At 31.2% G+C, this 25,451-nt stretch overlaps 1 protein-coding gene across 6 annotated transcripts in view; it reads right to left on the bottom strand.

Annotated features, from left to right (window-relative positions):
- Window positions 1-25,451, bottom strand: part of Nup98-96 (nuclear pore complex protein Nup98-96) — a 617,363-nt gene that overhangs the window by 257,099 nt on the left and 334,813 nt on the right. For 5 of the 6 annotated variants that reach the window (XM_089589263.1, XM_089589261.1, XM_089589258.1 and 2 more), the window contains 3 exons: window positions 19,774-20,256; window positions 19,574-19,714; window positions 19,186-19,503 (listed from right to left, as the gene is read on the bottom strand). In XM_089589263.1, the coding sequence (XP_089445389.1) occupies window positions 19,186-19,503; window positions 19,574-19,714; window positions 19,774-20,256 (942 nt within the window). The remainder of the gene's footprint in view (window positions 1-19,185; window positions 19,504-19,573; window positions 19,715-19,773; window positions 20,257-25,451) is intronic. The other variant, XM_089589262.1, reaches the window with a different exon arrangement.

Below are 25,451 nucleotides of genomic sequence, written 5' to 3'. Positions count from 1 at the left end.
TAAATGAATGATTCAATACTTTGAAATGAAAAGTTGTAACTGGACGTGGATTATATCTTTCTCAATAATATCAACACATTTTTTTGTAAACAAGAACAGTAGCTAAACCAAAACATAGACTACGTGAAAACCGTTATTCATAATGTACAATGATCACGAAGCACATGAATAAAGAGTCAACATTATTGTTTCTGCCTTTCTATTACTATCAAAATGAGTTTAGATAAGTTGCTAATTGCCTAGAGAATTTATTTAAAAAATTTTCTTATTCTTCTTTTTTTTTTAACCGGGTTACCAAGACAGCCTACTTGGCCTAGTCGCGGGGGCCAGCCACTCACCACTTATGTGTGGGGGTGTATTACCACACTCATTTCTAAACCTTTTTCCTCACACCCTACCTGAATCCATGGGCACAGTGTGAGTATCTCCGGTGGAACACACCTTGCCAGTTAAGCTGACATTCTCTGCACCGATGGTGCATCGGGTCCACTCACCACTGCGTAGCCTTTCCCTGGAGAAGACTCCATTATTCCAGGACGTCCACTCCTCGCCGGATAAGCCGGCGCTCTCTGCCGAAGCATCGGATCCAGGCTAATTAGCATCCCCGGAAAAGCCTGGTGTTTCAGGGGCCACTCCTCGCCGGTAAGTTCAGCGATCCCTGCCCGAAGCCTGGCATCGGGTCCGCTAATCCCTACCTATAGCCCTAACACTGTTTCGCATTCACCCAGGCCCGAAAACCTGTGGGGCAAGGAAAAAATCCTGGAATTACTCTGAAAGAAAATTCCACGGAAAAACCCACCCCGAAACAGCCGGGGTTACATAGGAACTTTTCCCGATGAAAACAGTTTTTGAAAAAATCTGCATTCACCGGGAATCGAATCCACGACCCCTAGAACTGCGTTGTATCAGTAGCAAGCACACTTACCACTGAGCCAACGCCGCTTTCTTTTCTTATTCTTCATATAAAAATAAAACAATTCAATATAAATTATCTGTTAAATTATGTTTTAACAGGATTTTGACCGAATGGAACAGAAAAATAAACTGTTATTTCGTTTATAGGCTGTAAATTACTGTTGGGAAAAAATTAATTTCCAATTTACTTCGATATTTTGGGGGGGGGGAGTAGGCATCATTAGAACTTAAATTAAAATTTTTTTAGTGGTTATGACTTTGTATCTGGAGTATCTTTAGAATAATATTTTGGCAGAACAAACATAATAAACAAAAAATGTTATTTCTGTCAATATAAGAACCTATACAACTATTATTTTTTATAAGCATAAGACCAATATATTCAAAACTCTTCATAAGTTAGCATCCAACTGACATAAAAATTATTATTGATTTTGCAGTATAATGCCATGCCTAATTTTTATCAGTCAACGTAAGACAACCTTGACTGTATGTAAGTGAGCATAAATACTCTACTAATAAAGGAAGTACTAACATAATTCTTATGTTTTTAAAAATGGCTTTAAGTAAAAAATATATTGACTGGTCAACATAAGTCTGATTAAGTTTTCAAGTTAATCATAATTATTCAGACAAATAATAACTAATTATGTTGTTACTATACATCCACTAAAAAGTACTTAATCTACCGTTACATAAAAAAAAATTTTTTTTCTTACAAATTAATGGGTCACATTATGCATAAAAAATTATTACATTTAAACTTAAATCCTCATCTTCAATAGAAAAACATTTAGTTAATTTTATTTCACCCTACTTCATACAAATTACGTATTTAATATACTAATTAACTTCGTCATTATTTGTATTATTTTTTATTCTTTTTGTGTTAAAGCTTTTGCTCACATCTTTAAGCAAATGTATACAGAAACGTATACAAATTTTTTATTTGAAATGCCAGAACGACAATTATTTTCGAGACGTCAACATTAAATCCATATCATTATTATAATTCATTTGTTTGCATAAAACTAAAATAAAAAATATGTTTTATTTTTCAACATAAAAACACATACAACAACTGTAATTTTTAAGTCAGCATAAAACCAACATAATTTATTTTGAATGAGTTGGTACACTTCCTTTGTATGTTTGTCAGCGTAAACAGTGTACTTCTAAAAAGTAATTGTCTACATAACTTTAATAATTCCTGAATTGGATGTAAGTAAAAAATATATGGACTAGTTAACGTAAGTCTAAATAAGCTTGAAGTTTTTCAATGAACTTGAATATTTAAAACAAATTTTTGCCAATTATAATTTGATTATGTGTTTACGCAAAAGTGCTTAATCGCCAATTATTAAGTGATAAACCGATACAAAAGCCATGTAACTCTTCTCTCGAACTCTTCTTTCACTACGAAAACCCGCAAAAATCACCAAAACTTTCGCTGCTCACACTTAGGCGCTCAGCTCGAGACTTTTCTCGAGACTAACTTGCGATCTCTCACTTGAGCAATGGCCGCCACCGCTGCTGCTGACACATATCTTCCTTCGCAGTCACTTTTGACATAGCCGCTACTGTGTGTCCAGGTAGTCACCTACGCACTTTTTTTTCCATTCTCGTTGGCACTACTGTGTCTCTGCAGCTCAGCTAGTTGTATGTTTGCGTCCTCTTCGCCTCCTCTTGGCGTATATACATCTCCCAGGAATCAAACTAATTCGGAGAAGCTTCATATTAATACTTCATGTATGTATTGCATTAGCGAGAGAATTTTTGGACGTGGAAACCATTTTTGCATCGTTACAGCTACAATTAATTTGACGGCATAAAGCTGTACAAATTTTATATTAGTCAGTATTAGACTACTTTGACTGTATTCTAGGCTGCGTAAACATTGTTCTACTAAAAACTAATTTCCAACATAATTCTTCTTATTTTAAAGTTGGCTTTAGGTGAACAATATTATGACAGATCACCATAAGTCTTAGTAGGCTTACAGGACTTAAATAAACTAGGAACTAAGAACAAATAACAAACATGATATAAAAATGTGTTAATCATTCAAAATTCATATAATGATGTGGTAATAACAACCGTGGAAGTCATTGCTAATCAGTCTCGGGCAAAATTTTTAAAAAGGTTATTTGAAAGAAAATACTAAAACGTATGGCATTTACGTTCTTCTATTCATTGTACTTATATTTTTACTACATATGTACATATGTAGATAAAATCAATCCTACTACATATTTGCCCATCATTATTGTTACTATATGTACACATTTGTATATATTTTTCTACATTACATAGATGTTTTTAGGTCCATGCCTGCTAGCCACATCGCGGCACCCCTCGCCCCCTTCCCCCGAGCCACCCCACAGAGATGTAGGCCCTGTCGTAGGCAGACATGTTAAAAATGCCTATAATACTTGGGTCTGATTAGTCTGGTAAGCCTTTTAGACATTCCAGACGTGTAATATAGACTTACAAGACCTCTGCCTAATAAGTTTAGTAAGTCTGTTGAAAAGCCATTTGTAATAGCTGTTAAGCTCAGATATAATATTTTTACCAAAATATAATTGAGTGTTGAATTGGCTGTTAACAGCATTAAGTGCTTTAAATTTGATATTTTAGGTACAAGAAAAAATGGTTTTTCTTATTTATCACTCTGCATGTTAAGATACTAGTTATGAGGAAAATGAATTATTAAAATTTTTAACTTTTTTCATAAAATTGCAAACGGAATCAGTAAAAATATTCGGTGTTAACAGTGAAGTAGTATTTTTATAAATTTTGGACAATTTTTCATGTTTAAAAATTTTTTACTATTTTACTTTATACAAAACTTATTAAGAAAAGATAATACTAATAGGATTATCTGTTAGGGAGGGAAGCATGATGCGTGGAGCCTTACCTTACCCCATGCCACCCCACGCTGCTCCGTATTACTCCGCAGCTATTCACTGAATTGAGAGTCTTATTACTTGAAATCTTTAATGCAAACAAGATTTTTCAAACTGACCAACTTATTGCTATTCAGAGAAAGAAAATTATAGTACTCGAAACTCTTATTTGCTCTACATCGGTAAACATTAATTCTGCATTTCTTAGTAAATTCGTGCACGACCTAGAAGGTATTACTGCAGTGCGTTGAGTTTTTTTTCAAATAGAACCCTTTACTATATTCAGAGAAAAAAGGTATGTCAAGCTTTGCTAATTTCGAAAACTTTCTATTAATCCGAATGTAAGTAAAAAAAACCTTTTTTTTTGTTTTGTGTTGAATATTCATACCGCCATAAAATACCAAGTAATTTCATTAATAAGAATCATCATTATATGTTACAATATCTTTTAAACGCATAATAACACTTAAAACGTAATAAAGTTTTTAATAAACTAGAAAATCCTAACAATAACATTGTGTTTCTAAGAAAAATAGTCAGAGAATACAATTTTTTCTCTAAAATAGCCATAGAAACCTTTATAGTTTTACCACTTTACAAATTTAACTAAAAAATTAGCATTTAAATAAATATAAAAATTTAATATTATTGACATTTAAAATAGAGAAGATTTATGATGATTTTTGTATGAATTAAATGTTTCTTTTTAAACAACATTTTGGATTTTAAATGTGTAATCTGATTCATTTTGAATAAAAATATTGTTCAGATTTACAACTCTTAAAGAAGCTACATATGCTTGACCGTGTACAAAACGATTTTTTAAAATACATCCTAACGTTATTAATACTTTGACCCTGAACCTTATTTTTTTCATGGAAAATTCGATTATCAAAGGAAATTTTTTCGTTTAAGTACAAATGGTAGAGAAGAAGAATTACCAGTTAAATGTTTAAAGTTATTTTTAGGATAAAAACTTTATCTCCTATTGTCTCTCCTGTTATTATTTCTGCTTCAATGTTGTATTTAAATAGTTCATTGATACATAGTCTTGTACTATTGCATAAACGATCTGATGTACTTACATTTTGGACTAACCAAACGATTGCTTTAACTTTTAACTTGCGTTCGTGGGGTTGAAGCCCTTCATTTATATTATTCAAAATTTCTACTGAAAAATTCAAATATATATTAACATCTGTTTGATCTACATCTTTATGAGTAGCATTATCCATACTATTATACGTTACTGAAATACCAGGCATTTTGTTCTAAATTTTACTATTTTAATTTTACAAATGGTTCTATTTCATATTACTCAACTAGAAGATTTTTTTTTTAGTAAGAGAAGGGGAAGTTGGCGCACGGTGCGCTCACGAAGGCGGAGCACTAGATATGTATGATGTAAGAAATACAGGTGTGCTCAATCCCAAACTTCTTTTTCGTTTCTCATGTGCACGTCTCACTTTCTGTTATATTGTAAAACCAGATGATCACTGTTTGATTTTAACATGCCAGTTTGCAGTGTCAAAGGATGCAAAAATCATAATCAAAAAACTAAAAATGTTAAATCCTGTAGCTTTCCTAAGGGACCTGATTTTATTGCTCAACTGGTGGTGGCTTGCAGCAATGAAAAACTTAGTTTTAAAACACGTAATTATCTTATCAACCCTCATATTGTGAACAATGTAAAATGCACCAAAAAGCAATTTTATGGTAATGATATGAAATATTTAATGTAATAGTTAGGTTTGCATAATAAATTAGTATACTGTAAAAAAATGAACGTTACCGTTAACAAATGTTTACAGCTTATGTCTGCTTGATTCATTTTACTTTTAATTGTTTGGTTAAACAACTAGAACACTTAAGTGTCCCTGGTGATGTTAAACATTATATATAATAGATAATAAAAATATGATAAACATTCATAGGCTATCAAAAACAGCAATTCCAACTTTAAATTCGCACCTTAATGATTCCACAAAGACGAAAAATAGTCCATCTACAAGCAAAATGTAAGTTAAATCGATACAATAAACAAGTAAATAAACTGACGAGTATAAAGATTTTAGAAAGTAGATCTTAAACTTGGTCTTACACAGACTTACAGAAAGTTGCTCAATAATAACAGTTCTATAACAGGATAAAAAGTACTGAAACGCCTACGTACGTAGACAAGTTCATTTCATCTGTTTGAGCTAAGAAAACTCAACATAATACTACAGCAAGTAATTCAAATGATAGGATTTCTCTGACTGATGCTAGTAACAGGTACAAAAAGAATTTAGTTATTCAGAAAAATAGATTGTAATTATGTTTATCATGTTTACTTGAAGTTTTATTCTTAGCGAGTTATTTATAGCAATAAGACAGTGAAACACATTGGAAGTTCTCACTTGCAAAGGCCAAGGTCTGATTTATAAGAACAAAGTAACAAGAAGCATAAAGAAAACGATCTTTTAAGATCATTACATAGTATTTAACAAAAAAATTATCGTAGTTCAAAAGCTACTGTACTGAAGATCAGTCAAAGATTAAAAATTCAACTTAAAACAGTATGAAAAAAGTAGAACAAAAAGTGTATGACATATTAAAATCAGTGTTTATACAAGGTCAAGTAAGTTACTTGTTGACTAAGAAGAAATATATAAAATGGTCTGATGAAAATTTCGCCTCAGCTATTCCTCAGAGCCGATGATTAGAGGCCTTTTTCGGAATTGGAAACAATTTATTTTTTATGCGTTTGACACAGAAATGACGAACGAGATAGTGAATGAAACAATTACACAGTTGTACGATGTTGACTATACTGTTGTGGCATTTGTATGTGATCTTGAAGATACCAATAGTACTGTATAAAGTTAATTTAAAATTAGAATTGAAAACAGTGACCGATGATTTTTTTCACACTCTCAGAATTCCAATCTCAAAGTATTTTCGTTTGCTGATATACCCTACTTATCAAAACTACTAAGAAATCATTGAATTGATAATAGTATTTACATTAATAATTTTTTTTGACAGCACTTGTCTTACAAAAATTCTTGACCTGTTTATAAAAGATTTTAAGATTCCCTACAAGTTAAAACAAAAACGTTTTGATGTGACTAGGGTTCAAAGACAGAAGGTATCCTTAGCTGCTCAAGTACTTCCAATACAACAGCGTAAGCCATGCTCTGGTTTAGCTTGAATAATTTTTTGAAGTCTAAGAATTTGAAAAAATGTGGCTACCTTACGTCCCTCAGGCTTCGCAGGTCTCTCGGACGGCAAAATAGCCCCAGAGACGATGGCACTTATCCGACGAAAACTACTATTTCTTTTTGATTATTTTCTGACAATGTTTGCATTAGAAATTTTTTAAATGTTTTTTTTCGTTTTTCTCTAGCTAACTTCATGTCCACATATTAACAAACAATGTTAACAAAAAGTTATTAATAACTGGATTTATTAATTATAATTGAAAACTTCTGTTTCGTTTTACAACTTATTTTTTACTATAAGTAAGACTTACTATAACTAAGCCTTACTTATAGTAAGAAATAAATTGTGAAACAAAGCGAAAGTTCTTAATAGTTGATAGGAAACCTAGTTATTAATAATTTTTTGATTCAAAATGTTTCTTTAAAGCCCAAGCGAGAACTCAGTTGATTAAATATTGACAATTCTTTTTAATGCAATTAATTCTTTAATAACACGTTGAAATTAGAGAAATTTAATGTTATTCACAAAATTTCAATATTAAAATAAAATAATTTTGTTTACAAAATTTTAATGTAAAATTTAAAAAATTACTATCAAATTATGAACAGTACACACACACACACACACACACACACACACACACACACGCACGCGCATATGTAGGCTTGTATATGTACGACATACTTAACTACTAATAGTAATATTTTCTTTAAGTAATCTTTCTTTTTATGCGTACATTGCAAGCAGGGCGAACATCATCTTCAAATTAGAAGTTCCTTTATAATTGTTTATCATATATTAATTATGAGATAGGTTTTGACTACTATACGTTTTAATTCGTTTGTCAATTATTCTCACGAGGAATAGTAAAGCAGCTCTTAGAGCAGAATACAGGTTAGGGAACAAAGAAATGAAGAAAACGATATAATATTAGAAAGAATTAAGTTTTCATTAAGAAGTTGATCATTTAATAACTTATGAATTTGTGTTGATTTCGTTAATAATGATGTAAACACTTTAAATGTAACTGTTGACATGAGCAACGGAAGTCTCGAAGCACTTGTATTAAGCTTGTTAGCATTACATTTTTGTTAGATAAAATACATGGCATGACTAAAAGCATTTACATGTGTACTATAATTTTTGTAGATATAATTATCATACACTTTTAGAGTCAATGAAAGAAGAAACTATTAATACCGAAGCAGACAAGAAAGAAAGGTTGAATTATTGTTTGTTCATAAAAGTTGGCTTATTTTCTATTTACAAAATTTTTCTAACAGTGACATTGAAACCAACAGGTGCATTCAATCTTTTAATTATGCAAAGATCAAAGATTCCAAAATTACAAAAGAAAGAGAGAGAATATTAACTAATTTATTAGCGAAAGCTCAAAACGAAATTAAGTTAATGCGAAGAAGGAATAGAATATAACGAAACAAAATCAATAGATTAAACAAAAAAGTTACAGACTGTATATCTCTCATATTGAGAACAAAAATTTTATCGACGAAGGAGTTTTACAGTATAGTAAATTGAATGTTTAATTTTTTTGTCTGCCTCTTAATTTTTTCTGCTTTACTACTAATTGTTTACCAAAAAAAGAAAACACAGCTCATACAGAGGCCCACAAAATGTATATGCAATGCTCGATATCTTTTGGGTCTGCCATGACATAAATTAATTTGTACAAAAAAATAATAATAACCAGGGAGGTGTTAATTTAAGTATAAAATAAATAAGGAGAATACAGATTTTTTTATGTTTAGTTTTTGAAATCGAAGATAAATAATTTTATAAAAATTTATAATAGAATCATTTTTATAAATTAAGCAAGTACTGATTTTTAATCGTTGAGATCTATAAACAAAAGTAAAAAATGCAACAAAATTCACTTAAACCGCAGATTACTGTATGATTATAAAATTTATTAGCAATATTGTCTAACACAAATAAATAACAAAAAATGATATTGCATTGAAAACGATGAGTGTTGATGTTTACTTTTTTTCCTTGTACTTAACAGGCTAAATCATACTATATGCATTCAAGAATTAATAAAAAACTGTGACTTTTACATTTTATTTTATTGAAGGACTGTTCGGCAGATAAAGCGCATAGTATTTTATCAAGGATATTACAAAAAAGTACAAATAAATCTCAAATGTCACCTAAAGTATAATCTTTTGCTAGCACTTTACATTTTTATTCGACAGAAGGGTACAATTATGTCAGAAATACTTTCGTAAAATACTTGCTGCACCCCGTTACTATAAATAAATGGTCAAAAAATTCAAGGCTCTTCTAGTATAAATAGACAGTGCTTGGAGACAATTAAACTAAAAGTCAAATTAGAAAACATAGTAATAGCAAATAAAGTATTTTACGTAACTTGGCAAAGAATAAATTGAAAATAAGAAACTAGTTGACCTAGTTAATGGAAAAGAATACGGATGTATAGTTTTTAAAATAGGATTGAATTTTGATTCCATGCCAGAGGCTGGATATGTTTTTATTTTAATAGTGGTTGCAATCAACAGTAATTGGAAGATACTTGCATCTTTCTACTTCATGAATTGATTAAATCGTCAAGAAAAAGCTGATATGTTCAAAAAAATCTTGTAGCGTTAAAAGATACTGGTATCATAATTACATCAATGACTTTTGATAACCTTCAATCTAATTTGAGAATGTGTCAAGAGCTGGAAGTAAGAAATGATCCAGCTCATCCATATACACAATTTTTTAATCACCCAAGAACGAACGAAACAGTTTCTATAACTTTTAATGGCTGTCATGTTTTGAAGGTAATAAGGAATACATTTGCGTCAAGTGATGTTTGTAATAGTAAAAAAAATCTTATAAAGTGGGATAATATTAAAAATCTAGTTCATTTCACATTTCAGGAAAATCAAGGCGATCATTCTGGGACGAAAGTAAGGAAGCAGCTTAGTGATTTTGAACAAAATAAAATAAATGTCAAATTAGCTGCACACACATCAAGTGAAAATGTGTCTGTAGCTCTACGTTACCCACAAGCAGAGAAAATGTTTAGTTTTGAAAAATCTGAAGACACAGCAAATTTTCACTCAGTAATAAATAAGAATTCCAATATCCATAATTCACAAGTTTTATATAAGTACAATTAAACGCATGGGATAACTTGTGAAAATATTGACCGTACAATAGATCGAATTCATTTTATTAGCAATTACATATGTGTTCTTGAATTTGCTAATGGCCAGCCAGTTATTTGCTCCAGAAGAAAGGCATGATTTATTGAAATAACTGTTTCTTTGAATTCTGTAGCTAATATCTTCGAACATTATGTAAAACCAAAAGGTGACCGTAAAGGAATCAGAAAAAGCTAATTGCTTCAGATTGGATGATACAGAACTTTTACATATTCTGGAGAATAATAAAAATGATACAACTTATAATAATAATTTAATTTCATCGTCAGATTGTTAGGGAGAATGTATAAATTTCGATGCACGTAATTTTTATGGTCAAGACTTCAATAAACAATGTGTATACAATATTGTCACTTAATTGGCTAGATTTGTAGTTCGATCTATTTTGAAAAAAGGGAAGTGCTACCAGTGCCCAATCATTCTAACGTCTTAAAATAGTCAACCGGCTTTGAAAGACATAAAAAACTAGGGGAAATTACTGCTAGCCTCGATAAAAGTGATAAAAATTTGTAAACTTTCCCATAAAATTTTTAGAATAAATTACAATAGAAAAACTAGAATATTCATACAGTTTTTTAAAACTAGCTTAAAAAAAGTTCCTTATTACATTTTTGAAGTTTATCATATAAATTTTCCAACAAAAGAACTTTCTGCTAAGAACTATTGAAAAAAATTGTTTTTACATATTTACGCATAAAAATTAATTATTTTGAATCTCGAAAGGCACATAATGTAAGAAAAGTAAGAACAGTCTATACAAAATTAATTTTATTAAAAAACTAACGAATAATCGATGATTAAAAAATAATATGACTCCATGTCAGGAGTTTCTATTAAGTAAGACGTAACTGATTCTGTATACTTATTAATTGTGTAATTTCTGTATACATAATAAATACCTTCAGAAAAGAGTGAAATTTTTCTCCTATTAGTTGATGGTACCAAGAACATATGAAATATTAATGTTACTGAGTATTTTAATGTTTAAAACTTATAATAAAATGAAATATTAAGATACGACATCGGTTTATCTTGTTGATTTGTAGGTATATAAACAGAAAAAAAAGGTTTTTACGGAAATACGAAAAAATTTGTCTTTAAATCACGAAGGAAAATATTTACCAACTGCATCACAAGTCTTTTGTTTTTTACGTCTTATTTCTATTAATAGGTTAATTATTCGATTTAATGACATAACTTATTATACTGAATCAAGATATAAATTTAATAAATTATTCTTTCGTTTATCGTCAAATTTTAGTCTGATTTAACGTTAAATCTCACCCTACATGCAATGTATGCTTAAAAAAAAAAAAAAAGTAACTTTCAGCCTTTGCTATTATGCTGTACCATATGTTGAATGTACATATAAATGCCTACATACGTGCGAGTTTTCCCTCCTAGCCTACCCAACGGGTTAGGTTGGGCCAATCATAAGCTGCTAGAAAGAGATAGAGAGAGAGAGAGAGAGAGAGATATTATTTCCTTACACTGTAATGCTCTCTCTCTCTCTCTCTCACACCTCGCCTCGTGCCGCTAGCATTTCGTACAACCTCCACGTATACATGTTTTAAGGGTATAGTTTTGTATAGTGTGGTTTCTTACAAGGTTGTATAATTTTAAGGCATTAACAAGCTTTCCCTTAAGGTGGCTCCTCACTATAAATCCCACAAGAAGAGTAAGCATACTGCAACACAGCTTTTCATTGGCTGTGGAGGTTCTTGACTAAAAATGGATAGGTATCTATAGTCCCTTCAAAAAAAGTTTAGTCACATCTACACCGTTGACCTATATCGTACAATACAGTGACTCGAGCAGACGTATATATACAAATCTGACAACATAACCCTTGTATGTAAATAATAATAAGCTGACGATAAGTACCTAATAATAAGCCACGGGTGACCAAAGACAAAAAAACTTTAGAAAAAATCTACAAGTTATTTATTAGTGACGAGTAAATACAACCGTGTCCTAACTTTATCGTGATATATTCTATTAATTTTATCTATTAGTCAAAAATGTACATAAGTCAGCCCCGCATTAAATTATTTTCTTAGTTCAGCGTCTCATTTATTTTTATTATAATTATGATTTCCCACAACTCCTATTCATTTTACGTACAACTTTCTGACCAATTCAAACTACGCGGGCTACCGCTCTTCGGTGTAGCAGACGCCCCACACTTTTCATCTGTTCCAGGACTTGCACAGTTATCTACTATTTTCACAAAATATCCTATAAAACCCATGGTAATGTCCAAGTACCTGAATGTCGTTGGAAAGATTCTGATTTCTTCTATCTGCTACATAGTTTTCTATTAAGAACTACAGTATCTTTGCTGAGATATCATACAACCTGCGCCACCAATTTGACGACCCTCCATAAGAGGCTATGTTATAGAGTCTATTTTCCAGTTAGTTTTTTTCAACAATTTTGGTGGTGACGAGGTCTAAAATTTTGGGAAAAGACTCCTTGCACCTTCAAGAATCATTCTTTAAAATATCATTTAATACTCCAGTGTTTTGATTTAGTGAGGAGCCACCTTAAGTAAGATGATTTTTGTTTCTTCACAGATGAAATTCAATCCATTTAAAATAGTTAATTTAGTTATTAAATAGTGGTATTGGTTCAGTGGTGAGCGTGCTTGATCCTTACACAAAACCGTTCTCGGAGTGATGAGTTTGATTTTCGATCAATGTATTTTTTTAAAAACTTTTTTCGTGAAACATAAGGCCTTTTTAGGGATGCTAATTACTTAGATCCAATGATTTAGCAGAGAGCACTGTCTTAACTGGCAAGGAGTAGACGGTCCTGAGATATGGAGTCTTCTCCAGGGGAAAGCTGTGCAGTGGCGAGTGGATTCGATGGACCATTGGTGCAGTGAGTGCCAGTTTAACTCAAGGTATTCTCACTATGCCCATGGTACGATGGGTACGGTATCAGTATGGTAATTTATAAATGGGTGTGGCAATGAGCATCACACATGGATGACAAGTAGGTGATCCCAGTGACTAGGCAAGAACGCTATCACCGTAACCATTAGGTAAAAAAAAGAGTTCAATCATCCTCGCATTAGTAAGTGGCGACAATGTCATCTTTAATCAAGAAAGTTGCTGCAAGTATCATATTATACAGCAATAATTAAATTGAAACTTGAAGTTAGACTTAAAAGAAGTTCATACTGCGATTCAAACCTTAAAAAAAACATTATAATCCTTAAATGTAAATAATGTTAAATGCAGTATAAAGATCACTGATAATTAAACACAGATGCACTTTATCAAATTTTATTCCCATGGACACATACACCACGGCTGCGATCACGTGAATATATTGTAACACAGCTTAACCCATATGCAGCCGAAAATCACGGCTAAAAGAAAATAAGATGTGTTCACTCAAACAATAAATTTTAGAAATGTCTACAAACATATAAAGATGGACTGCTAATTTTAAGCAAAAGGCTAAAGGTAGGGGTACTGAAGTTTATCTTAATAGAGAAAGAAGTCGAGGGCAGATCTTTTTTTCTAGGTAAATTTTACTACCTATATCTGAAATAGAAGTTTTATTTTCTATACATGTTACTCAGAGCAGAATTGTAATTTTTGACCAGCCCACTCTCAGATTATGACTTCGTGAGCATTTTCAAGAAATGTCGTGGTTCTCCAAACCTGGTCAAATCCACTTTAGAATATTTTTTATCAGCTAAACAATTATTCATATAATTCTTTAAAGCTTATTAAAATGAAAATAATAAGAGTTTTAGCAGAGCCTTACTAGTATTTACATATGGGATATTTCATGTAAGCAGAGACAAAAAAATAATTTTTCTCTCTAAACTTAAGCTATAGACAGCACTACGTGGTCAAATAATACACTAATTATTTTAGATTGTTTAACACACATATGAGATGTCAATGGGGGTCAGAAAATTCATATTCTTCCTCAGACCGCTGCCAAGTTAATTTTTCTGTAAAATCAATGTAAGACATTCAGAGCCATAAAAATACTTCTATTATAGAATCTTTTTCGTATAGCACGATTAGCATATTTAAAAAAAACTTCAGGTTATGATTTACCTTTTCTTCGGCATTTTGTAAAAAATTCTGTAAGTTATATATTATATTCCAGTATATTAAATCCACCATTTTGTTTTTTGGCTTTTTGAACATAGATTCGTATCAAGTGACCCAAGAAATGATGCAATTTGTCTTTCTATTGAAACTTACGATTTTTGAGAGTCAGACATAACGAAAAATCTTAGCTTGTTTACTTTGGGCTCATTTTTGGGCTAGTTGTCGGTCGATTACCATTATGCAACCAATTTTGTTTTCAGTAAAATAACAAAGGGCAAAAAATAATCATGTCTATCATTAAATAATTTTAGATGATAAGTTAAAAATGCCGAAACAATGGTAAAACATAATCTGAAATTTTTTTTTAACATGTCAATCATGTTCTACGAAAAAAATCCTGTAAAATAAGAATTTTTAAGATTTTTTCTTTTTCACATTTGTTTTACAACAAAATTGACAAAGTGGCGATCCAAGGAAAAATTTTAATTTTCTGATTGTCACTATCAGCCTGTATGTAAATTGAAAAATCTAAAAAAATGATGGTATTCTTTGCTCACGTAATGCTGTATATAGCCATAGTTTGGGGTATAAACATTTTTTTGTCTCCGTTTCCAACCTTCGGCCAATCTTTTAATACTGTGACTCAAAAGAAAAGTCTTTCCATTTAATATATGAAATGAAAACGTATGTAAAATTAAAATTTTAGATTTTTACACCCAACAATTTGAGATTGGGGACCTCGAGAACATACGTAACAAAAGTAAACTTTTCATTCTATTTCGCCGATCTCATCACGCTATACGACAGCACCAATGCGCATTTGCAAAAAAAGAAAAGTTAAAAATTTTTGTTCTTTATGCTGCACGTATTTTTCTAAAAAATACTCATACACACGCGCGCGCACACACACACACACACACACACACACTTTTCTTAAGAATCAAACCAGTGTGCTTCTGCACACTAGCCAAGTACCCTATCCAATCTACGACGAGCAATCTCAATTATAAATTTAACGCTTTTTTCTTGTTACAGTGTCATTCGTGACTTATCTCAAACTTTGATATTAATTTACTGTTTAATAATAAATATTGAATAAGGTTCCATTATACATTACATCAATTAGTGAATTATGCATTAAATGAACTTTTTTTTAAGTAATTAAATAACTACTTTCAAAACTACGAAATAAATATCTTTTAAGAGCTGCTTTTCTATACATCAATAAATATTTATTTAATTTTAATTCATTTGGTACTTTCAAAATAAATAATTGCATTAAGGACGTTCATTACAGTTGGCAGAGCGAATGTTTAGAGAGGTAAGAAAAGCACATCTGTGCAGCAACCCTGGCAATTACTTTCGTTGTATGGATTTACCTATATATAAGGCGTTTCATGTCAACTGTCCAAGCACGTCGCGTAAGTGCAAAATAATCATACTTTTGAGCTCACTACTATGGTTTTTAAGTAATTTTTTTACAAAAAGTTAAAATGTGTTTCGATGTATCTTTTTCTCATTTTTTAGATGCATTATTTAATGTAAAAAAAAGAACATAACCTCCAAAATAACAAAAGAAGAAAAAAAAGCACAATATGTTAAAAACTCCATTTTTAATTTTCTTTTTAATTGTATAGATCAAAATAAGTGGTCCTTTTACGTCAGTGTAGCGATTTTAAGCGATTTCAAAGAGTACTTTTTTTTTGGAAATAAAAAAAAAGAAAGTAAAGTATCACGCGTTAGTTTGAGCTCTACAATTCGTAAAGGCCGCGCTGCGGTTTTATGTAGCGTACCCGTGCCTATAAGCAGCAAACGCAGATGTTGTCTGCTGTGTTTTTGAAATCATATTGTCCGTCACAAAAAAATAATACAAGTTATTTTTGTCTTACTACTGTGCATCTTACACTAAAGGTTATTATTATCGTATTAAATAAATAAAGCAAACGGAAAAATTAATTTGAACAGCTAAGATAGATAATCTGTATTTTTACTACTGTAATATTGTGAGTTTGTAACTGTTTGAATAACAATCGCTCTTTCAATATCCATTACTAAATTGAGTATTATTTATTTTATTATAATAGGCATTGTAATTATTAGTATCACTATAGGCATTCTTGTAATTACTTGTTTTTAAAGCATTAAGAACTAGAACTCTTTCGATAAGAATAAAATATATTCATGATACCATATTTTTTGTCATTCACAAAAATAAATGAGAGCATGGGAAGTTTAATAAATAAAAATAACGAAACTATATATTTATTATTTATTAAAATATATTTTGCAGTATACAATTAAGAGATTCAAAATCAAGTCATAAAAAGTATTCAAGCTAAGCTAAGAAAAACGCGCGATGCTTAATTTTTTCAATTGGTCAGAAGAAAAAAAAACGCTCTTCCTAAAACCACTATACCGACGTAAAAAGACCAGTTTTTTCTTAACTACTTAAAAAAAATGAAAAATGAATTTTTTAAGACGCTTTTTTTGCAAATTAAGAAGTTATGTTGACGATTTTTCAGAAAACTACTTAATTTACTTAAAAAAAGAGAAAAAAATACATTGAAAACATATTTCAACTATTTATAAAATAAAATAAAATTATATTTGTAGCATAGCAGCGAACTAAAAAATATGTTTATTTTGCACTCGCGCTACGCACTTGGAGAGTTGACGTAAAATGCTTTATTCACTTTTTCATGCATACTAGATCCCTTCTTTTTAATTTAATAAAAGTAACCATTTATAGATCCATTTGAATTTAATTAGTGTACCTCATAGTAATAGTAATCTATCATACAAAACTTAATAAAACGTAATTTTGTTATACAACAACAAATGTAAGTTAAATATTTCAATAAGATCTATCAAAAACCTGTATGTGATGAAAATCTTAAAGCGATATTTACCGGTATGTAATACTATTCTATTTAAAATAAAACGGTACTAAAGGATGATTTTTCTAAGACTTTATACATCCTTATAAATTCTCCCATTTATATTGTATGAAAAGACTTAACAGAATTAAGTATCATAGGCATTTCTACCAACTATAGGGCATACATCTCTTTTTATTGGCAACCATCACTGCGAGGTGGTTATGGGACAGCAAGAGATGGTTTTCATTCAATTTAATTTCTTTATAAATCATGCAGAAACAAGCAGAATTTTACGTGATTTCGTGTGATTAGCTGGTGAAACATCGCGGGGCGGCACTATTTTGTAATAGGGAAAGATTTATCTAAGCCCAACTCTTTGTTACAATTAATTTACAACATGTGATGCTGTAGCTTACGTTTCTTATAGGGAAATCAAAATATTGTATAAGTGAGAGTAGAGCTGAAACTAAATTAACACCTGAAACTCACAGATTAATTTAATATTCTTCACTCAACGTGAAAGTGTAAGATGCAAACAATGGAAAAAAGACAAAGCGTGCTTACTTAAAAATAAATTTTAAAAAAGTCTACAGATATATAACGGATAGACTACTTATTTCAAACTAAAGGCCAGTGGCAGAGATACTTAAGTTTACCTCAATAGAAAAAGTAGTTAAGAGCAGATCTTTTTTTTCTACGTGAGTTTTACCACCTATATCTGGAAAAGAAATTCTATTCCTTACATGTCCTTAAAAGCAGAATTGTAATTTCCCACCAGCTTCCCTCTCAGATCGTGTCTTCGTGAGCTTTTCCAAGAAATCTCGTAGCTCTCTGAATCTGAACAGATCAACTTTAATACATTTTTTACCTACTAAACAATTATTAATATAATTTTTCAAGGCTTAGTAAATATATAAGTGAGACTTTTGGAGGAGCCTTACAAGGATATATTGACACCTTTTGCAAAGATTAACGCTCCTCGGACTATACTATTTGGGTTAGCATAGGAAGGTCTGAGCTCTGTTAGTCTTCGTAAGAGACGTCGATATAATAGTTCGGCGTCGCCCCCCTCCCTTCGATGCACGCTTCGTGCACCAACCCTTAATATTCTATTCCGAAATAAGAAATGTGTAATGTAATATAACTACTTTATTTTTTACTTTAAATTATGAGTCATGTGATTTTATTCTCAAAATGTAACATATATTGCATGTAAATATTTTGATAGCAAGAAATAGAATTTTCGGAATAGATGTTGAATTAAAAGATTTTGTTGAAATTCATGATAATTTTGTAACAATTAAATATGAAAATTTAAATTTGACTTATACTATAGGAAATAATTCAAGTAATGTGAATTTTACAATACATTTTTGGTGATAGTAACAGTAAGCGTTATAACTTATAACAACATAATAATGTCAAAATTAAGGAAAAACTGGAGATTATTAGCATAACATTATTATAATTTCAAAAATAAAAGAAAGTTGTAAGACGATTTGAAAAGTACAATTTCTAATAAAAAATTTTAGTAACAGATATAATTGAATAAGATAAGAAGACAATATTAAAGGGGAGAAAGTGTGTCAACACACGGTAGGAATAAAAAAACAAATGTACATAAAAAAAAAAATTTATAATAAGAGTCTATTTTGGCAAACGTTTTTTTTTACAGAAGTGAAGTCATTATATATGTGTATATACATATATATTCCTATATTACGTAGTCAAATGTGTAGGGCATTTCACATAATCCTCTACTGCCCCCTATCGCCCTCAAAAAACCATCACCGTCCCCCCACTGCTCGGCCACCGCCTCCTCACAAATTAAGGTAAAATTCGTCTTATTTCTACGTTATTATTACCCAACAAATATTATATCAAGCTCACTAACTGCTCCATCACCACCCCTCCTTAAGAAAAGCTTAATATCAGGCCTATAGAATTGGCAAAATTAGTAACTAAACCCAATTGTATCATAGCGTATGAGAATTAAATTCAATCTTACCAATATCTGCCACATATTTGAGATAACACTCATTGCTATCAAAGATTTCCAAATCCGTAGAATATTGATATTCTGAATTAAATACTTTTGGCTGAAATTCTAGTGTCGAATTCTTTACGAGTTTACTGAAATTCCTTAATACTTCTACGTCACATATGGATTTATTTGTATAAGCTGATTGGTTTCTCAACAAGTTGACACTAGACAAAGGAGCTAACTCATCTAAAGAATTTCGTGTTTTTTTTTGTTGAAGTCCAGTACCAGCTTCAACGAATGATAGGTGTCTTTGGTCAATGGATTCATCATTTTGAAAATACTCTATCATCATGTATAAAAATGAGCATATGTTTTTTAATAATTAATAATATTTGTGTGTACAGTAATTTACCTTCAGGAAAAGATAGGTTACCTAACTCAAAAAAACTTGCTTTCATTAACTGTAGAGTATGAGATTTAGTACCCGCAAGATGAGCATTAACAGCAGAAGAACTTTGAATTGTATTTGTCGAAAGAATTTTTCCTGAATCATCTGAATTGATAATGACATGAGAAAAAAATTATTTTGGAAAATTGCATCATTCAACTTACTTTTTTTTTGCTGTGTTTCTAGTTTATTTGACTCTTCTTCATCATAGTCTTCGGTTGAGTAAAAGGAGTGTACGAAACATGTTTTCTTGGTAAAAAGTTTTTTGTCTACAAGACTTTCAGAAAACTTTTGAATTTCCGTAGCTTTCATTATTTCTTTCTTAGATTTTTCGTTAACTACAGCCTCTTCATCATCTGAATCGCTTAATCCATACTTAGAAAAATGGTCTACTTTAAACACCCATGACCCTGTTTCTGGTCTGTATTCTAAAAATCTTGTATCGTGTTTTGCAGAAACCCTCCTTAATTTTCCTTCATAATCCATCTCAATTAATCGCTTTGGATCAGTGATTGGTTCATGACTGCACTTATCATGAGGCCATACACGATCAAGTGTCACTTGTGCCTTACGATTTAAACCTTCCCCAACAGGAGGCTTAGTGTGGTCATCTGGATAAATAATAACTTCCTTATGCCTGAAATGAACTGTAAAAAAGTATATTTTAATAAAAAAACTACATCTATTAAATTAGTTTAAAAAATTCAAATCATGATAATAGTATTACTCGAATTGATAAGGTAAAAGATACGGCATTTAATATTGAAACAATATCAGCAGTTGTTTAAAAAATAAATTGTGAGTAGTGTAATGATAGATTTGAAGAACATCGAATTTTCCAACAGTTAAAGAAATAGTCTACAGTATTTAAATAAAAATTTTATCATTCAGTATCATTCTTCTTGGCAATGTAAAAAATAAAAAATAATAATTCACATGTTTAAAAAATTTGACTTGGACGAAATTACGTAGTATTACATTAGGACTTCTGAATTGTCTACGGTCTAGTTGGTATAAACAGCTATGCAAGTATCAAAACTAACCTTTTAATTGCTTTAATTTGCAGAAAAATCGTATTCAAATATAGTGAAATAAAGTCTCAACTTGGAATTTTATGCCACGCAACTGGTTTTAGGGATAAAATCCAGCAGCATACTTTTGATTCCAGCAATATATTTTTCAAGACAACTGCTACATCTCCATTTATAACGTTTTTTCGTTATTACGCTTATAATAATTAATATTTTGAATTATTTAAAAGTTGTGTTGTTTTCTAGCTTAAGCAAAAAATTAGTTTTTGAAAAAATAGATAATGTTAATTATAATTCTTCGTAACACAACCACATAGTACAACTTATAAAACAAAAACAAATACATTGTAAAACTTGTCTCAGTGCATGTTTAACTTCATTACTTAGCAAGAAACAGTCAACTACACATACTTACTTTTCTCTAATATTTTTATTTGATTCCACAGTTTTTCAAAGTTATTAAATAGAACGCCTACATAATTTATTGATGTTTAACAGATTAAAAGTTACGAGAAACCGTTTTTCACGCTGTTTCCATATACTATTTGTCACCATTGGTTTAAAGTTAAGTAGGACCTTTGTCTCAACAACAAAAATAATGTCATTAGCCATTTAAGTATAAACGTAGACCAAAAAAGTATTTAGGCGCTTGTTTTTGTAGTAATAGTCGTGTTAGCTGAAGAGTTGAAACTGTTTAAGGAGTTAGCACATAATAAGACGAGATAATTGAAAAATTCAGAAAAATCTTTATCCAAGCCAGCTGAATTCGAAGAAATATGAACATTTATTGCTTCAACTAGTCCTAAAACAACTTTAACATTCAAAAGTATCAATAAATATTAAACCAATTTTTTGAAGTAACTTTTGTGAGAAGTTATTTTACAAAAAGTTATAAACATGATAACAGACCTCACGTTTACACATTTCTTATAGAAGAGAAAAGTTAAATTATTAAATGCTACTGAATCAATAAATAGTAGCACTTAATTTTCAGTTAGATTATATCAAAAGCGATAGCAAAAATAAAACTAAAGCCTTTTTTAGTCACGATAACACAAAAATAGCGTACAATGCAAGACAAATCCTTTGTGGCACTTTTGAAATGGTCTACAACTTGCTTTTAGTATTTTAGAAATAAGTTGTAAGGAACAAACCGTAAGCCCAAAAATTCGGTTGTGTGTCCACTTCAATATAAATTAGCATGCAGAAACAGTAAAATTACTTAGATTACTTGAATTTTGAGATTATTGGAAAAAAAACACGTACAATTAGCCTATAATCAGCCTATAAACAAATAAGTACTTGAAGCGCTACTTAAAAAAGTAAAATATGATCTATAGATTCGATACTATTTTTTATTTACTTATTGAATTAGTTTCGTGGGTTTGGTATGTATTGCAAAATGACTAACGTAATAAAGTAATAGTATAATTGTAAAAAATTAAAGATCAAGATTCAAAGTTACATCTTAATATTTTTAATGTAGATATTCACGTAAGCAATCACTAACACTAAGAACTAAAACGAAAATTAAAAAAAAAGTTATACATTGATGATCAGGTGCCCACATTTCAGGATTTCTGTTTCGAAGAAAACAATAGTTTTCGTTTGCAGAGAATCTGGTAAGGCACTCTAATTGCTACCGTGCCTCTATTTACGGCTCTGTGAACATCGGCTTCGAAGGAGCCTGATTGTAAAAATACTACTCCTAGGTAAGAGAATTCTTTTATCTGTTGGAGAGAAATACCATTAAATTTTAGAGATCTTGATATTTTGGTTCTGCTACCTTTTTGAAAAACTACAATCTCAGTCTGGATAGTATTCTCTTCTACATCTTTGCAGTCACAGTATTTTACTCACGTGTCAAGTTTGCTCTACAGGTATACGGGGTTTCTTGCCAACAGTGTGAGGTCATCAGCGAAAAAAAACATTTCTGTGGAGATGACGATGTTAGTAGGTAAACAGAGCGGCTACGAGCCTACCTCTCCCCTTCCATACCCACACGTAAACAAGCACAGTCCCCCTATCTCGCCTGTACTCGTTTTCGCGTGGCTATGAGCACTAGCTGTACCCATGGCGCCCATGGCTGTCATATCTATATCGTATCCACCCGTGTGCTCGTCCCGCTTTTATGCCTTTATGCCCATGGCTGCCACATAAGTGCCCAACCGTTTTGAATGGACAAGCGTTTTAGTGTCCTGTTCTCATAACACTTCTGTGGCCAGCCTACCAAGGACCTTGTTGATTTTAAATAACTCTAATCAAATTTAAATGAGCGTGCGCACGTTTTACATTATGTTAAGATAAGAAAAAATTTTTAAGTATTAAAACTTTTTTGCCCTCAATGGAATTTGAACTTCAGCCTCCAGTATAATAGGCAACTGTGCTACCAAAGAGATGGTAAGTACTGATGCTAATATAGGGTATAGATGGTGCTTGTAGCGTCCTCTTCTGGTGTTTATTTGTAGTACATAAGTTTACAGACTTGTGAGAGTCGTAAGTGCGGGTGCCTACATTTTCGTCCTTTCTTGGTGCTCGTTTCCTGCTGTCTCATTATCATCGTCATCGTTGCCGTAATCATTATCATTGTGGCATACATATCTACGACCTATTAATGCTGAACGCAGCTACGTGCATGTGTACACACGCGTTTGAGTGCTGTTTTCTTATCTACTCGTCATTGCTTTTCATCTGCTAAACTCTAATGGATTACGTAAATATTGTCCTCATCATAATTTTTTAAATCTTCACTTCAAAAGCAACAGTGCCCAATACCAAGTGCTGCTGAATTACTATTGTTAACTGATAAAGCCGTTACACCGACTGAAATAAGAGAAAACAAACAGAACTCAAAATGAAACAATTTGGATTTTTAAAATCTTTTAGTATTAAACAAATCTTCTTTTAAAAGCCATGTTGAAAATGAGCAGTGAGCTGTCAATTAATCTGAATACAAAGATGGACAAACAGAATGCAAGTGTGACAATTTTAAAAGACCGCCAATATTACGTCCGTTAGAAGGTAAATATTCTCTGTAAAATTATTTGATGAGTTTTTTTGAGATTATTTGCAAACTTGACATCAGAAATCTCCCAAAATCTCTTAGCAAACATAAGCTTTCTCTATGCAACAGCCTAAAGCTCTCTCTACGCAACCACAAGCTTTCTCTGTGCAGCAGCAGATACAAGCTCTCTCTACGCAGCCACAAGCTCTCTGTGTGCAGCAGGAAGTACAAGCTCTTTCTGCACAGTAATCACAAGCTCTTTTTCTGCAAATGCAAACTCAAGTTCGCTCTATGCAGCTACAAGCTCTATCTGTTCAGCAGATACAAGTTTTGTCTGCCAAAAAATCTCTGTGCAATATAAATATAACTATTGTTACTATTTAATTTTGTTGCTATTTAATTTCCACCTGTTAAATTATTCATTTGCAAACTTTATTTTGTACCTTGTAGGGTAAAAAAAGTTTTAAAAAAAGAACATGTTCTGCTTATATAATTCCCAGTATTGTAAGTGCTACATCTGCTACTGCTAAAGTTAGTGTTACAGCTGCTTATACTTCAGCTTCGATAGAAACAACTATTGGAACTACTAGAACGAAATTTTTTATTGTGACTACAGGGGTATTAATACTACAAACTTTTTTTACAGTTTATTATAAATATTTGCAAGTTAAAAGTTAAATTTAAAATTAATATCAAAACCTTCATGTATGATTGCAGGTATCGCAAGAACGGCAAATAAAAGAGCGAGTAAGTCTAATACGAAAGAAAATAAAAAAAACTAAAACCATTATAATCGACGCTTAAGATGTAAGCAAGTACAAAAAAAAAAGAAAATTTGAATCGTGTGTTATTTAAAAAACTGAATTAAAAATAATATTTCTACTTTTTTTCACTCATTGTGTAAGTGTATAAAAACGATACCAACTTCCTCACTGATTTAAATGTGATATTGAGTCCTATAACTTTATTTTGATGAAAATTTTTGTCAACACCAGCATTCTGTTTTAACTTTAAGAATTCACCTAAAAATGAAAAAAGCGTTATATCTCGAAATAAAGCAAGATAACCCAAAACATTTTACCAGTTTATTAAAGAAAGAAGCAATTTCAAGGTGCGAAAATAGAGAGGTATTAATATGACAGAATAATATCTATTTTGTTTTTTCTTACTAATATATAATAAAGTCGCTAAATCCGTTTTAATCGCTAACCACTAAAACTACTAAACCGATTTTGCTGAAATTTTGCATACTGATTCTTAACGCTTCCGAGATGGTTTTCACATATTTTTTTTTCTTAAAAAAGTTAATAGTAGTAGCGGTAAATAAGCTTAAAGTTTTGCTGAAATAAGCTAGCCTTGCGTTTTATTTTAGTAGGATTCGCTAGGTAGCATCGAGGTAAAATTTAAGCCATCCACAATAAAACATAGTGAAGAGTGGTTATAAGATGCCCCATCAAGGTGTCGATAATCGTAGTTGTTCATCGGCAATACACCAAGAATAAAGTTGTCAGTCGTTAATCTGAGCATCCTGGATACTTATAAACACCCTTCTATCATGGACAAGCAAAATAAATTGGATTTTACCCCAGATCGCCAAGACAACCGAGTGCCACAGAAAAATAGGCGTCCGGAACGTCAGCGTCTCCAGTGGTATACCAGGAGACGTGTCTAGCCAGAGCACAGAGTGCTCCAACACTTCAGAGTTTTGTGGTCGTTCAACCATCCAGCCTAGTGCCATCAGAGAATTTTCTACTTCAAATCAAAGCCAGGCAAGATAGCCCTGAAGAGTACGAGCAGCAACAACGGC

Source organism: Copidosoma floridanum, unplaced genomic scaffold (assembly GCF_036245765.1).
Source record: "Copidosoma floridanum isolate Cflo_tuat_1 unplaced genomic scaffold, Cflo_Japanese_pri ptg000008l, whole genome shotgun sequence".
NCBI classification, from domain to species: Eukaryota; Metazoa; Arthropoda; class Insecta; order Hymenoptera; family Encyrtidae; genus Copidosoma; species Copidosoma floridanum.
This window is presented reverse-complemented; position numbering and strand designations above follow the sequence as displayed.